The 14,960-nt window shown below is 38.4% G+C and overlaps 1 protein-coding gene across 12 annotated transcripts in view; it reads right to left on the bottom strand.

Moving 5' to 3' along the window:
- mef2d (myocyte enhancer factor 2d) overlaps positions 1-14,960 on the bottom strand; it is a 116,349-nt gene that overhangs the window by 34,391 nt on the left and 66,998 nt on the right. For 8 of the 12 annotated variants that reach the window (XM_028011033.1, XM_028011017.1, XM_028011039.1 and 5 more), the window contains exons 4-5: positions 9,603-9,740; positions 2,391-2,616 (exon numbers count right to left, since the gene is read on the bottom strand). In XM_028011033.1, coding sequence (XP_027866834.1) covers positions 2,391-2,616; positions 9,603-9,740 — 364 coding nt within the window. Of the gene's footprint in view, positions 1-2,390; positions 2,617-9,602; positions 9,741-9,882; positions 10,009-14,960 lie in introns of all 12 variants that reach the window. The other 4 variants (XM_028011046.1, XM_028011054.1, XM_028011105.1 and 1 more) reach the window with 1 other exon arrangement.

Below are 14,960 nucleotides of genomic sequence, written 5' to 3'. Positions count from 1 at the left end.
ATAGAAATAGCCTTGAAACTCCAATGACATGTTTAACCTGCAGGGAAAAAACTTTATGTTTTAAGCAAAGACCTAAATGTCAGTCTGAAATATTGAATGCATCAAATGTTCTTGTAAAATTCAAAATAGAAGGTTCTTATAGGTTTTATGTTATTGTTTTGCCAAGGACAGATTTATTCTCATTTATGAATAATAACTCAAATGCAAAAGAGATAACATTTTAACTAGAGCTGGATGATATGCATCTGCTCTGTCCATTAATACTGTGCCAGGTATTGGTTCTGCTCCAGGTTTCTTCCTGTTAAAGGGGAGTTTTCTTTCATTCTTTCACTACATCCATGCTCAGTATGAAGAAATTGAATGAATTAAGGCAAGCCACTGTCTACTGTTGCAAGACACTCATCCAGTATCAATGAATGCTGCAAGTGAATGACTTGAGTTCAATCTGCTGAGTTTCTTTAGTTTGAAAATGTTTTAGCCAATTTAAATAAACTGAACTTGATGGATTCTTTGACTACTAGGATCAACTGCAATGTATGTAGTTTATATGGTTGTGTGATTTGTTCAGACTGACTTTTGATTCATGCATTTCCATCCCAACAACGTGGCTTCAATAAAACGTTGCAGCTGGTTAAATCTGCTTCAACAACTTTCAATTTCATAATCACCTAAAACATTTTTATAATACAATAAACAAACATCAACAAAAACATTACTGCTACATAGATTCGTTAAGAGGTATTTCATCGTGTTCTATTTACCATTACATCATTTTTACTATTATTCAGGTAATCTGATTATTCTGAACAGCTCTTTATTCCCAGAGAATTTTAAATTTCAGACTAAAATTATTTCTATCATGATAGAAAATACCAGTCTGCAGATTATTTTGAGCCACACAATATATATAAAATTTCATTTGATACTGTAATATAAATATGTGTAAAACTGTAGTCCCAAAGGACAGTTTGGATGCAGAAATTATCTACCAAAGTTATCGGGTAAGTAATTTCTGCTCTCTATGTCAGAAATACGTTCAGCCAGCTGGATGGTCGTTCATTGCTCCTGATGATAACTTCAGTGACCCAGATGCTCATGGATAGTGATGGGATCATGATAACAGGAAAACAAGAAGAAACATGCCTTCACTGCAACTGAAATTGTCTTTGCAATATTCAAAGACGTCATAAAAACATTATTTTCTCATTTTGTAAAAAGACAGCATGTCTTTAGAAGTGTTTAGGAGTCTTCAACTTCTGAAGTGTAAAGAAATGGAGGAGCGGGAGTGCAGCGGGGCATCCGGGAGTATTACATGAAACTCACTCTCTTCACAGAATGCCATGTTATGAAAGATGCTGTAATGCATTTGTTGCACGTTACATCACCTAATTCTGACTTACAATGAGATTACGCTGGTCGGAACAAAGCTTGGTAGGTAACCCTGTCTGAGACGCAAAAATGGGACACAAATCCTTTTAGTCAGAGGGGTTGAAGGATTGGTTCCCTCCACAGACGAAGTGCGTGCATGCAGCGGTGCACCAACGTCAGTCAAAGAAATTCTGGATTTATGCTGTTATGAGAAGCGTGTTCTTGTTTGAGAGAAAAATACACAGACAGCTGAACGCAACATCTGCACGCAGACATGGTTCCTGTCTACTCTGAAAATTCACTGGTTGCTGCATAAACTGTGTCTCCATAAAAGGTCTGCTAAATGAAAAAGACTTTAAGTCACAAAATCTCCATGACTACGGTATCTGCTTGAGGTGGATCAAATCACTTCAATTAACAGAGTCATTAAGGGATCAGGACTTTGACATGTGTGGAAGACCGATCTGCAAACTGATTTCTTTGGGCAAAATGTTAAAGGGAACAAATATGAAAATCATGACAACCGACAGAGAGAAAGTGTAGCTTGAACATAAAAATATGCATCCATATAAATTAGGGAATCAGCAAAAAGTTGAATTATTTCATGAAAAAAATGATAGAATTATAGAAATTCATGACATACAAAGTGAGGTATCTGATGCATTAAATTCCATTAATTTTGAGGATCTTGTCCTCTTATGTTGAAACCAGCTTTGCTGCTTTTTTCTCTTCTCATTTAGAGGAAGTTTTGCAATCTTCTAATCTCTTCCTGTGTCTCATAAGCTAATGTTACAGACGATTCCTCAGAAACAGTGCTCCAAGAAAGAAAAATAGTCTCCCTGGAAGAGGAACTGTAAATAAAGAGCTACTAATCCTCAAGCTGATCAATCAACAGCTGTTATTGAAACAGGAAGTCTCCCTATCTGAAAAGGCCACAGGCTATTGATCGATACAACCACAGTTGAACTGTGAGGAGACAGAAGAACCAAAGCACTCCAGCTGTGTTCCACATGTTTTCTTACCTGCGCTGGCTGGTCGTTGTGGTAACCCTGGCGACACGGTGTTCCTCTGCAGAGACTGTTGCTGTGGTGACAAGAGGCGGGGATCTGTGAGGGTGGAGGTGACGAAGGAAGTGGTGGTGACCAGCGCGCCGGCGGGATTGTTGCTGAACTGGAGGGCCGCCGCTGCATTCTGATTGGTCACTGGCACGGTGACTGGCATCGGGAAGGTGGGCTGTGGGACAGTGGACTGGTGGAGAGACAGGAAGAGGGTGGAGTTTAAAGGCGGCCAAGTTTAACCCCACATCACATATAGAAACAGAGTGGTGATCAGTTAGTGATCAGCAGCAGTGTCAACGAGCCTGCAGGTGACATCCACACAACACACCCAACCAATCACAGCAAGAAGAGCTTTGTGCAAACTGAAATGAAGTAAATTACAAAAATTGTCTTCAAGTCAAATTTGATCTTCAAAAATGCAACATTCTGTTAGCTAATGCTATTAGATAAATAAGAAAAGCATATTCCCATGGAGATTGGGATCTTTTATCTATTATTATATTTTTGTTTATTTTAAGAGTCAAGATTGACTCTTAAGATTTATTTTCAAAATGCAGACGACCAAATTTAATTGCGATTGCTAAATATTCTGATATAGATATAAAAAAAAAATCTAAAATTGGGAATCAAAAATTCTACTAAACATGTTTAAGGGTTTTATGTTGGAAAGCTAAAAGCATCTCATGCAAGAATTTTTGTTCCAGGATCCAAATAGTCAAAATCTCTGAACTGTCTCTTTAAGTAAATGGTTTTGAAAATCAACTCTTCAAATACTTTCCACACACACTCCCACTGACACACACACTTGCTGAGGAGTAGCATGCAAGGTGACTTGGTGAAAAGGCCGAGAAGCTGTGTTGCCTTTCACGTCTCATGCCAAGTTAAAACTCTTGTCGCAGCAGCAAGTTGTTGCTTCAAGTTATTGGTGACATCTCCTCGCATGCGTGTCAAATTCCTGCAATCCCAACCCCCAGGAGCCTCCCACCCCAGTTGATGTGTCCTTCTCTAGAGAAGGTCAGAAATGATCCTGCAGGAGCTCACTTCTTAAGATCTACCCCAAATTTACTGGATCTCATCTCAAACGGCACAAACTTCAGAGATATGATCAACTTTACTGAAACTTGTCTCTTTTTAAACTCTACACTGTAAATTGAGTTGATGAAACCTGACTGCACAGGGTGTTAAAAAGAAAAAAAAATAAGGCCAAGGACCTAAGGTTGTCCAGCCACACAAGCCATTTCACCCGGTTTCAACTCAATCTGAAAGAAGGACTTCTATATTTGGAATATGGGCCACTGCTGCTCTGTACTGTACTCGTACTGCCTGAGACCCAGTTTAATGGAAAGAAGGGCAGGGGGACCTTCCTGCCCTTGATCTCCACCTCTGTTCTGTCTGCAAGTTTTAAAAAAGAGAAAAAAAATATTGCTTTTACTCTTTTCTTCCTAAAACTACAATCCAATAAAGGTAATTTCCACTAACATTATTGGAACATTTTAGGCCTGTAAAACCAAGAATCACTCTTTTTCCTACGTCTAAGCCTTGGGGCTGCAGATCTAATCCAAAGGTTGCCATATACCAGTAAACCCCCAATAGATAGCTTTGAATGTACCAATTAGGCTGCAAAGTGGAGATCTGCAAAGGGAATGTGCAAACAGAACCGTAGGTGGTGACCTGGGATAGTGAAGAAAGCAGCTGAGAGCACTGCAGCACTGCACACTGGCCAAGCCGAAGGTGAGGATGGATTAATGACGTGGGTGGGTGGGGGAGGTGGGGTCAATGCAAATAGGGTGGAGATGAGTAAACACAGAGGCAGGACTGGAAGTGATTTATCCTCAGGAGTAGTGGGCGAGGGGGTGTTTTTCTTTTATTTCTATTGTTTTTTTAAGCACATGATGGAATCAGTAGAAAGCATTTTGATTTAAAACGTTCTCTTATTTTTAATAGACAATGAAATATATTATTTACCTCACAAATAAGCTGGATTTTCAAGAATTTATTTTATTCATCAAGTAAGAGATGGATCATGTTAAGAAAAAAAGCACAATAGGAGCCATTTCTGAATGGAAAATGAATTGACTAGTAAAGATTAAAACTTATTTTATCTATAAAATTCCTTCTGTTTTTCAAACTTATTTGGAAGCTTTAATAATGGCTGCTCACCATTTTGTGCCTGATTTGAGCTTGGAAAATTAAAAATAATTAAAATGCATGTGAATAATGCCCCATTTTCATCAAATCCCAACTATTCCCATCAGGTGATCTTTCCTTTCAACCACATGCTGAATGATCTGACTGATGACATTACTTCAACATCTCTACACACGTCTTGTAAATGTTTATTTTAACTTATCTTCTGACTTTTTAGGCACTTTATTACACGGAAACCAACTAAACCAAACCAATTAATTAACCTTTTCTCACTCCAACACATTTACAATCAATGCTCCCGAATGCAGACAGGAGGGTTAGCTGGAATGACGTTCATCCTCTTACAGATTTAGGGCGAAGGATGGGAACTGAGGAGGAAAAAATAAACCTGCTGGGTAAATAATTGACCAGGAGATTTTCTGGAGGCTCCTGTGAAAAAGCTCAAGGCCTCGTCTGTGAGAAATGAACAAAAACAAGGGAGAAAAATCTAACCTGTTCTGCCTCGTAGGAGTTCTCTCAACAAGGGTGTGTTTACAGGATGCAAGGTTAAATCAGAATGAATTAAACTCATGGCCTAGTTTTCCCGCTTCTCTTCTGTCCTCAAAGCTTTTTGAGAATTTATTATGAAAATATATATGAATGCATTTGTTCTTTTCTTTTTGCAAATTAATGTGTGAGAGAGAGGTCAGCTTTGATTTTACTCACTAATATTAAGCTAGCTTTTACAAAACTTAAAGGTTTTATCTGGCTCTTTCAAAATTAATCACTTATAGGGGATTTTGACTTTTATAGAGAGAAAAAAAAATCATAAATTTACATTGAATAATTAAAATATAATCTCTTAGATTTACCACTGCTACTTTATGTAAAAGATTATGTTCTGTTAAACATCTGAATATGAAATTTCATGCGATTTAATATGCAGGAGTGTCAGTTTTATTGTGTTTCACTTTGCATCCATACAGAGCCTGTAGTGAGTCAAGATATTCAGCTCCTTGCTCAAGGGCACTATGGAGGCGGTTGTAAAAAGGAACAAATCCATTTTTTATTCAATTTAGAAACTCTGAATCACAGAACCAGAAAAAGGCTCAAATCAGAGAGCCGCCGGACAAAAAAAGCCTCCCTTTATTTATTTATTTATTTTTGATTTCGCCTACCACATTGCCAAACTAACAGGAACAGATACGTGAGCTCCGGGCTCCTAGAGCCAAGTGTCCCGCCTGTTTTGCCTCACCACTCTCTCGCCGCCTCGGGAGGCATTTTAGTACAAGTGGGATTAAGCATGTATATCCCGGCCCCTAGCTGTCATGCAGGGGATTATGTTGAAGATGGGAGGAATGGCGGGTGAGACTGAATTCTCCAGTTTGTTTGCTGCCACTAAAAGGTGAGCTGGGTGAAACAGGTACGCAGAAAGGCTGGCCGTGGCCAGTCCGGCGACGCTTGACTAGAAGCCAATCAATGCTCACGGAGAGCTGCACATCTCTAAGGGTGGTAGATTGAATGCTATTCTTCTCCTGCCATGCCTCTCTCTTCAGAGAAAAGCCTTTAAGAGCCGTTTCGGCTCAGGCAGCACAGAGAGGCTGAGTCAAAGTCAGGAGGACAAAAATTCATTGAACTGATTAAACTGAGAGGTGCTCTAATCAGGGATGAGCTCAACCAATGAAAAGTCTTCTCAACAGGCTTTTCTTACTTTTTTTAATTTACCCTCAACATTGAGACATAATTGTCAATGCATGACTTATATGGTGCCTTTCAAAACTATTAATGTTCTCTGATGCTTTTTTTTTACATTTCTTGATGTAAAAGGAAATGTGTAATTGATAACTGTATGATGTTTTTATTATGTAAAGCACTTTGAACTGCCTTAGGTTGAAATGTGCCATACAAATAAACTTGAATTGACTTAAAGAAAAAATATAGTAAATGTTAAAGATTTCCAAAGGTTGTGCAGATGATTTGAATTTATATTTCTTACCTTAAAACAATCTAACAAGTGTGTTGTGTATCTATATTCAATATTCTTTTCTTTGATGCAGAGCACCTCCACCTATATGTGGTTCAGTGTTGGTGGAACGTACTGGAACTCCAAATAACTTTCACAAAATTTGCCTAGTCAGATTTTTTCGTACAATGCATTTCTAAAATATTTGGAAGAAAATGCAGCTTGGTAAGATGAAATATCTAAACACAATGTTACTAGACATGCTATTGGCTGGCATTTGCAAAGCAGCCAATCAAAAAGCACCATTCATTGTCCTTCACACTAATTGGTTGTACTCCGAAGAAAAGAGATAAGGGAGGTTGTGAATGTTAGCTCCTGCATTAATACACACATTGGCTTCCAATGTGTGTATTAATGCATAAATTTGACCTCTGAACTATTAAAAAAGGCAGTTATAAGTGTTTTTAGATGGGATATTAATGTAGATTAAGGTAGAGTTTGGATGCAGACAATATTCCAAGTTGTTGGAGCTTCATGTTGGAAACACATCAAACATGTGGAACAAAGTAATCTGGTCAGAGGAGACCAAAATTAAACTCTTTGACAAAACTAACATGGCCTATCACCCTTAACATATCCTTACAGGTAACAACATGGTGGTGGCAGTATCATGTTGTGGGGATATGTATTTCCTGCTGACTAGAGTTGATGAAAAAATGGGTGGAGCAGTTGAAGAAAACTTGTTGGAGGTCTAACAATACTATCTGGAGGTTAGTATACTAAGTGGGTTGAAGGTTTACCTCCTTGCAAGACAATACCCCTAAAAATACAGTCGTTCTACAGAGTTATTTGGACATGGTTACAAATGGTCCAGTCAAAGTCCAGAATTAAAGCAAATTAAGAATCTGTGACAAGGCTTATAAACTGCTCTTCACAAATGCTCTCCATCCAACCTGGCTGAGCTGGAATTATGTTTGCAAAGGAGTACAGGCAAACATGAGCGTTTCCAGATATAGAGGTAGGAGACAGATTCCACCAAAAAAACCTGGTTCTATAAAGTTCTAATTCTGGGGCGCCGAATCAAAATTCAAACCAGTACATTTACTTCCACTTCCAAATAATGCATTAGTTTTGTCTTGGTCTTCACATAACATAAAGCATACGGATTATGTGTTTGACGTAAGAGAATGTTCAAAGTGTAAAATACTTTTGAAGGCCACTGTTCAAAAATTCAGCAAAGCAACTGTTACTTTGAGCAACTTTGTTATTCTCATATAAATGTATAATTAACATTCTGTGTTATTTATGGAGCAGAGAATGTTAAGGAGGACTTTTCTACCCGGATCAAACTGGTCCAACTCTTCTGCAACACCTAAACGTGACTGAGTCTGCTCCCAAGTGACCAATCAGACAGGCAGGCAGACAGTAAGAGGGGCTGTAAATTAAATACTCCTCATTAAAATGACATTAATTGCATTATTGAGCACAGGGGGAAAAAAATGAATCACAGGGAAGTTGGCAGAGGAGCGGAGCGGTAAAAGGGGTTTGGCGGCGTGCCAGTCAGGAGGCAGAACCTGGAAAATGTCAGGAGCACATCCAGGCAGAGAAGCAGAACTACACACAGTCTTAACTGACCTCACTAATACTGTTAACATCCGGCAGATAATAACTGCAACCTCTCTGGCTTTTTAAACTGTGGTGTGTGCTTTGTGTCTGAAGTCACACAATTCTTTCTTTAATATTGCGGATTATTACACGAGTCCCATTTTCGGGCGAGAAATCGGACTGCTTAAAGGCATGCTCTCAACATGTTGATTATTCCCATAAAAGATTATTTCCCCCTGCAATTTCCAGTCGCTATGCCAGCTTTTATGAAAACCAGAGACCTAGTTAACGCTTCTCGCCCTCTGTTGCAGTTTCTCATAGTTAAGTGAACTTGCAGAGACATTAAAACTGTTTTACAGCAATAATACTTCTAAGGACGCTCTTCACGGTGGTGACTAGACATGAATAATCCCATTACAGCATTTGGTGTTCAGATTACTTGTTTTACGACCTTTTTATGCCTTATTGTTACATTTACAGCACTACAAATGGGCTGCATTTTATTACCACGGAAAAAAATTGGTTTGTTAAAGATTATATTTTCAATATAAACCATCATTTATTTTTTTTATTGGAAATGGTCTTGAGGTAACACGAGGTATGTTCAAGGGGTCAACAAGTCAAATTTAAGACTTTTTAAGACTTTCTTAATGCCACCTTGAATGAAATTTAAGACAAAACAAACTGATTGAAACAAAAAAAAAAAACTTCTGGTGTCCGTTTGTGGCTCTTCCTAGCAGCTTTGCATTTTTCATATGACTCTCTATAACCAATCTTAAAATTATTTTTGCACAGAATGTATCTAGTTTCAGATAGACAAAACATGATAGGCACCGAAACACTAGTTATCTAGCTAGTTATGTAGCTATCTATAAAGCTAGCTAGCAAGGGTGTATTAGCAGCGAGTTACTGGTAGCATCAGCCGCCTCGAGCCACATGAAGATATCAGCGTGCAACTCAAACATTTGCCTGATAGAAATGCACCATGAGAGAAGAAAAACAACATAGAATATATCAGATTAAATAATCTTGCAACGACAAAATTTAAGATCTGTGATTATGAATTTAGGGCCTGCATAGATTTTATTCCAAAAATTTTTTTAGGGATCATAGACACCCTGTAAAAGTAATATTAGTAGAGACTAAAAAAGCTTGAACCTAAAGAAAGAAATATTTAAATGAAGACTTCTCAGCTAAAAACAACAGTTGTTGGTTAGATTTGACCTCTCTGCATTGGGTTTCTTTTATAACAATACCATGATGGATAATGGCTTAAGGGCATTTTTTTAGGGGTGGAGAGAGGTGATTGTTGGTAAGAAGTGAGGTGGAGAGGGTAAAAGGAGTTGAGGGGAAATAGGAAAGGCAAGTGCTCTGTGAGTATTCAGACCGCCTTTAGCACCCGGAGACTTTATTTCCGGTCAGCAGCAACAGCAACATGAGGAGGGGGGGCTGGGTTGCACAGAATGGTGGGAGGTACTCACTGACAGCCTATAGTTCTGCATCATTTTATCAAACTCCTCGTCAATTTTTTTGTATTTCTCCTCAGTGCGGGGGGTGAGGGAGAAGGGCTCCTCGGGGTCTGGGCTCTCAGAGTCCCGGTGCTCTTTCTTGTTCAGAGCCTTCGTTCCCCGTACAACAGAAGTAGAGGCCACAAAGACAGAGAGAGAGAAAAATAGAGACAGAGGAGATGGCAGATAGAGAAAGAGAAGGAGAACAGAAAGAGTAGGTTAGAAAAGGTGACAAAGGTGTGACGGTACTCACGCCATAGCGTTTGAAGAGGCTGTCCAGGTCTTCGGTCTTGCGATCGTTTAGCGGACTTTGGTCGATGGAGTCGTCGCCGTCGGGCTCGGGGCTGTTGCAGCCATTAAAGCCTTTCTTTCGCAACGTCTGAAGCGGTCAGAAAAGGGTAGAGGTGGAGAAGGAGGAGGCACATTTACATTTCATTATCATGCACATTTCTCATCACCGCTTTTTACTTTCCAACACCACTTTTCAGGCCATTTTCAGTGATCAAACACAAAAGAACATCTTGACTGCACCATATGTGCGGACTCCTACACTGTTCATTGAATTAAAAAGGAAGCCGTTAAGGTTAGATGAACAATTTGACCCAAATGATGACATCAAACAGATATTTCTGGAGGCATTTTCTACGAGTGGAAAAAAAGTGACCTCTGATAACCCATAATTGATTTCTCAGGTCAACATTTGTAACATCAGCCTCCCACGTGAAAGCAAGTTATTACCAGCCAAACTGCCCTCGCTCACCCTGGCAGTCCTCCGTGGAGGTCTTGGCTTAAAAAGGTGAGGAAATTAAAGATTCCACTTGTAAACTATGATGGCTTTGAAATCAAAGACATCAAAATTAATCACCCATCCTTAGCAATGTGAACATAATGTGGTAGGTACATTGGAAAATTGCTTGTTTTCAACCATGCTCTCCAAATCAGGAGAAGGCATGGGCTAGTAAACAGGTATTAAGTCATGAAGAGTTCCAACGTGTTCTCATTTAAAATTCCACACTTTTCCAAAGCCTAATTGCCTGAGTTCTCAGTTGTTTAAGATTGTTTTGATGCACAAAATATAAAAAAAACTTTATTTGAACTCCTGACAGGTTTTGTACAAATTGGCAAACATTAAATATAAAAGTCTTGAAAAACACAGACTGTAAAGAAGGGAGATAAGGAATGGAAGTAAAGACAAGGAAAGACAGGACAAGTGAATGAAGACAGAGAAAACAGATCAAATGAAATATAGGAATAAAACTAGGAAAGAGGGAAAGTACAGAAAAAAAGATAAAAAAGGACATGAGAGGAAGAAAAGGAAGCACAATGGTAAAAAAATTAATGAGATAAATTTTAAACAAATGTTATAGAAATAAATCCATCCATCCATCCATCCATCCATTTTCTAATACCCTTGTCCCTACTGGGGTCGGGAGGGGTGCTGGTGCCTATCTCCAGCTAACGTTCCGGGCGAGAGGCTGGGTTCACCCTGGACAGGTCGCCAGTCTGTCGCAGGGCAACACAGAGACAGACGGGACAAACAACAATGCACACACACTCACATCTAGGGAGAATTTAGAGAGACCAATTAACCTAACAGTCATGTTTTTGGACTGTGGGAAGAAGCTGGAGTACCCGGAGAGAATCCACGCATGCACAGGGAGAACATGCAAACTCCATGCAGAAAGACCTCAGGCCGGGAATCGAACCCAGGACCTTCTTGCTGCAAGGCAACAGTGCTACCAACTGCGCCACTGTGCAGCCCTGTAGAAATAAATCCCCCCCCAAAAAATGTTTTTCATACTTATTGACATTTTGCAATAATGGAATGGGTAAGCCAGTTAAAGCTGTAAGGTGCTGTTAGCATCTCAGCTAGCATGACAGGTAATTGGCAGGAAAAGAGGAGGAGGGGAGAGAAGAGCACCAGATAGTGAGGCTCTTATTTTGAGAGGATTCTGCTAAACAAGATTTGCTGTTAAGTAGCTTTACTTGGTGGACCCTTGACCAGAGAGCCAAGCAGATAAATCCTCACAACAAACTGGATTGTTAACTGGACAGAGAACATCTACTGTGGTCCCAGTAAAATGTTGTACAATAAGAGCAGCCTACAATGCTGATACGAAACAAGAAAAAATACAAAATCTGGAAAATGGTAAAAACAATATCCTATCACTATCAATGAGTAAAACTAAACATTTCAGTGTAGATGTTCTCAAGTCAAGAAAAGTAAATTTACTCTTTGGGAAAGTTCGGTGTCAAGTTCCAAGCTATGTGAAAATCCCATCATGATATTGGGATTAGAAGACTCAGCAGTCATTTCTATATTTCAATAATTTTCTCAAGGAGCTGGATAAATAAATCCACCACCACAGACAAACCAGTTCATAGTCAGGACGCAGGGGTGTGTTAAAAAAGGCATAAAATGAGGAACAAAAATCTCAGAATCGCAAAATGTTTGAGGTCTACAAGATTCCATTTTATTAGATTCCGGTTTGTTTTATTTTAGGTTTTGTCAAATAAACTAAAAATAGTGTTGATCTAATAACTTCTTCTTTCGATATTTCTGTTTGTACAAAGAGAAAATTTCTTCTGTTATATACTTCTTCATTGTGCTTTTCTGCACATCTGTGTCCTCCATGAAAAAACTAATAATGGTAGGTGAAAAAAACTCAGACATGTTTTTTCTTCAGTTGGTTGAAATTATATGGTGCAAAACTGAGCAAATGAGTTCATGCAAATCCCTCACATACTTTCCAACTCTAAAAACCATATTTGTAACATGACTTGTTACATGGATCATTATGTCAACGTCTCTTAGATGCAACGCAGCTGGAAAATTGTTATATTCAGTAACAAAATTAAAGCAAAGAACTTTTTAATAAATCTTCTTCAAAGTTTGGATTTTGGTGATCAGGTGGTCTGTTTATGACAGCTGTTCCCAGTGTGGGATAAGTATCTGCCTAAAAGAGGAACTATGGTATTTAAAAAACAGATGTTGTAAAAATTAGGCTTGGTTTACACAAAAATTACCTGCGAGCTTTTTGGAATACATTAAACACAGTTCACCAGTATTGAAAATGACTTATGAGTGTTCTACCTTCAAATTTTTTGACCTTGAGAACGAACAAAGCAAACCTTAGTAGTTAGGAGAAGCTTAAAGCTGAATCAAAGTTCAGGTTATTCTACCATTCAGTTCTACATATCTGTTGAAAACAACCTTCACCGGAATATAACAGCCTATTAAAAAAAAGGTCTCTAAATAAATATTAAGGAACCTATTTTATAAAAGTTAAAAAAATCTTATGACAGGGTTGTTTGGGACAAATAATTGTTAATATGTATAGTGAGAATAGGAGCAAGTGGGGATGAAATGTTTTTAATCATTTTTAGAGAAAAGTAAAAAAAAATGTGAAACCACCAAATTGTCCTTAGAGACTCAGTTACAAATTATACATTGATCAAATAATGACTAGTAAAAACAAACCATTTTAACATTTCATTAAAACAATTTATTTTTCAGTTTAAAAACCGCTGCATGTCAAGTGTGGCTGACGTCAAGTGGCATCTGATTAAAATAACAGCATATGTTCGACATGCACAATCAACGCTAAACGAGAATGACTCAACCGCACGAAATTCTGCCTCAAAAGCAGAGCTGCGAGAAACTTGTGCCTTTAAGAGCTGCAGACTGAAACCCCTCCGGCAGTAAAGATTTGTTTCATTTTGGATGAATTAGCCTTAAAACTCTCAAAACAGGTAGGGGCAAGAGGGTAATGATGCCATTTGGATGTAAGGGTAAGGAGACTTTCGGTGTTAATAACAATGGTGCTCTTTGATACGAGTCTCATTAAAACTCAAAGCCATTATTATTATCACAGTGTCAAGGCTCCGTTTTATCTACCCACTGAAACAGGTTATTAGAAAGATTTGTTCCAACCTAGAGACAGTCTCCTGAGTCAGCTGTTGAGTCTCAGCAGCACGAGTGAGCGCTCTCATCTACTGCTTAATGCAAATTTAGAGAGCAGGCTTTGTTGTCCGTAGCTTGTTAAAAGCATACTCAGTGGTGGTTTCTGCACAGATGTGTGTGAGTGTGTGTGATCTGACCTAGAAATCGGGGGAACAAATAAGCCATTGAAAGAATACAGTAAATGGAACAGCTTCTGAAATGTCGATAAGGACATGTGATGGAGATGGTGCGGGGGACATGATCGAGGTGTGGACCAGCCGCTTTGACTGTGGCAATACAAAGAGGCAAATAATGTTCACAAAACTAGAAGGAATAATATTAGCCATGTTGGCGGATGCTTGGTGTTTCTAATGCTGACCAAGCAACACTGATCTCCAAAAGGTTTCAGTCTTAACTTTACAAAATAAGTTAAAGAAAGCAATTCAATAAGAGAAACAATGAATCAAGACGGTTTCAATGCTACAGTACGGGTGGTACTAGATCGCTTTTCTGTTTAATAATAGATTAACAGAAATTGTTATGTTTAAAACAGCCTAAGAGAACCAACATATTGACTAAAAATATTTCTTATAAAATGTTTAATCTTCCCTTTGGTATATTAGGAATTTTTGCACAGGGTCAAAGTGCAGAAAGACAAATTGTCATGACATTTCTATATTACTTTCTTGCGATGACCAACAAGTTAGAGGTTTTTATCGTGATATTCTGTAGTACTATTGTGATAACAATAAAAGAAGAAGAAAATAACCATGTATTCCTTCTTTTTTAGATAGCTCTAAATGCAGTAACTGCATGTCAGAACAAACATAGCTCCACAAACAGCAACAGTGCTCTTGGAAAACATACCAATTTGTAATATGATTTTAGACACCAGTCACATAAAAAGTGTGATTTAAACTGCTCACACTGACTGCACTTAATCCTATTTTTAGATTTTTTGGTATTTATTGATGTCAGTTTATTACAGCCTTCATTAAGATGAACATTTATATGATGTCATGGCTTCTGATGTATGACAACAGTTATTCAAGGTACACCAGTGGATGTGTTTTAAGGCAATATCTCTAAAACATGACTTGCTTGTGTGATGTAACGGAAAAATCTAAAGAAATCAGCCAAGATATTAGGAAAAGAGTTGTGGACCTCCAAAAGTCTGGTTCATCCCTGGGTACAATTTCCAATCACCAGTAGATTCCACTTTTCTCTATTCAAAACCTATAGGAATATCTAGTCATTGTACCATTCAGGAAGAAGAGGGGCCCCTTGTCTCAGACACCAACATATTCTGACCATTCAGCAAAGAAGAAGCCAGTAACTTTCAGCTTTCAGATGCATTTTTTGAAGACATGTTCTAAGGTGTAATGAAA

The sequence above is a fragment of the Xiphophorus couchianus genome, chromosome 3 (assembly GCF_001444195.1).
Source record: "Xiphophorus couchianus chromosome 3, X_couchianus-1.0, whole genome shotgun sequence".
In the NCBI taxonomy this organism is placed as follows: Eukaryota; Metazoa; Chordata; class Actinopteri; order Cyprinodontiformes; family Poeciliidae; genus Xiphophorus; species Xiphophorus couchianus.
This window is presented reverse-complemented; position numbering and strand designations above follow the sequence as displayed.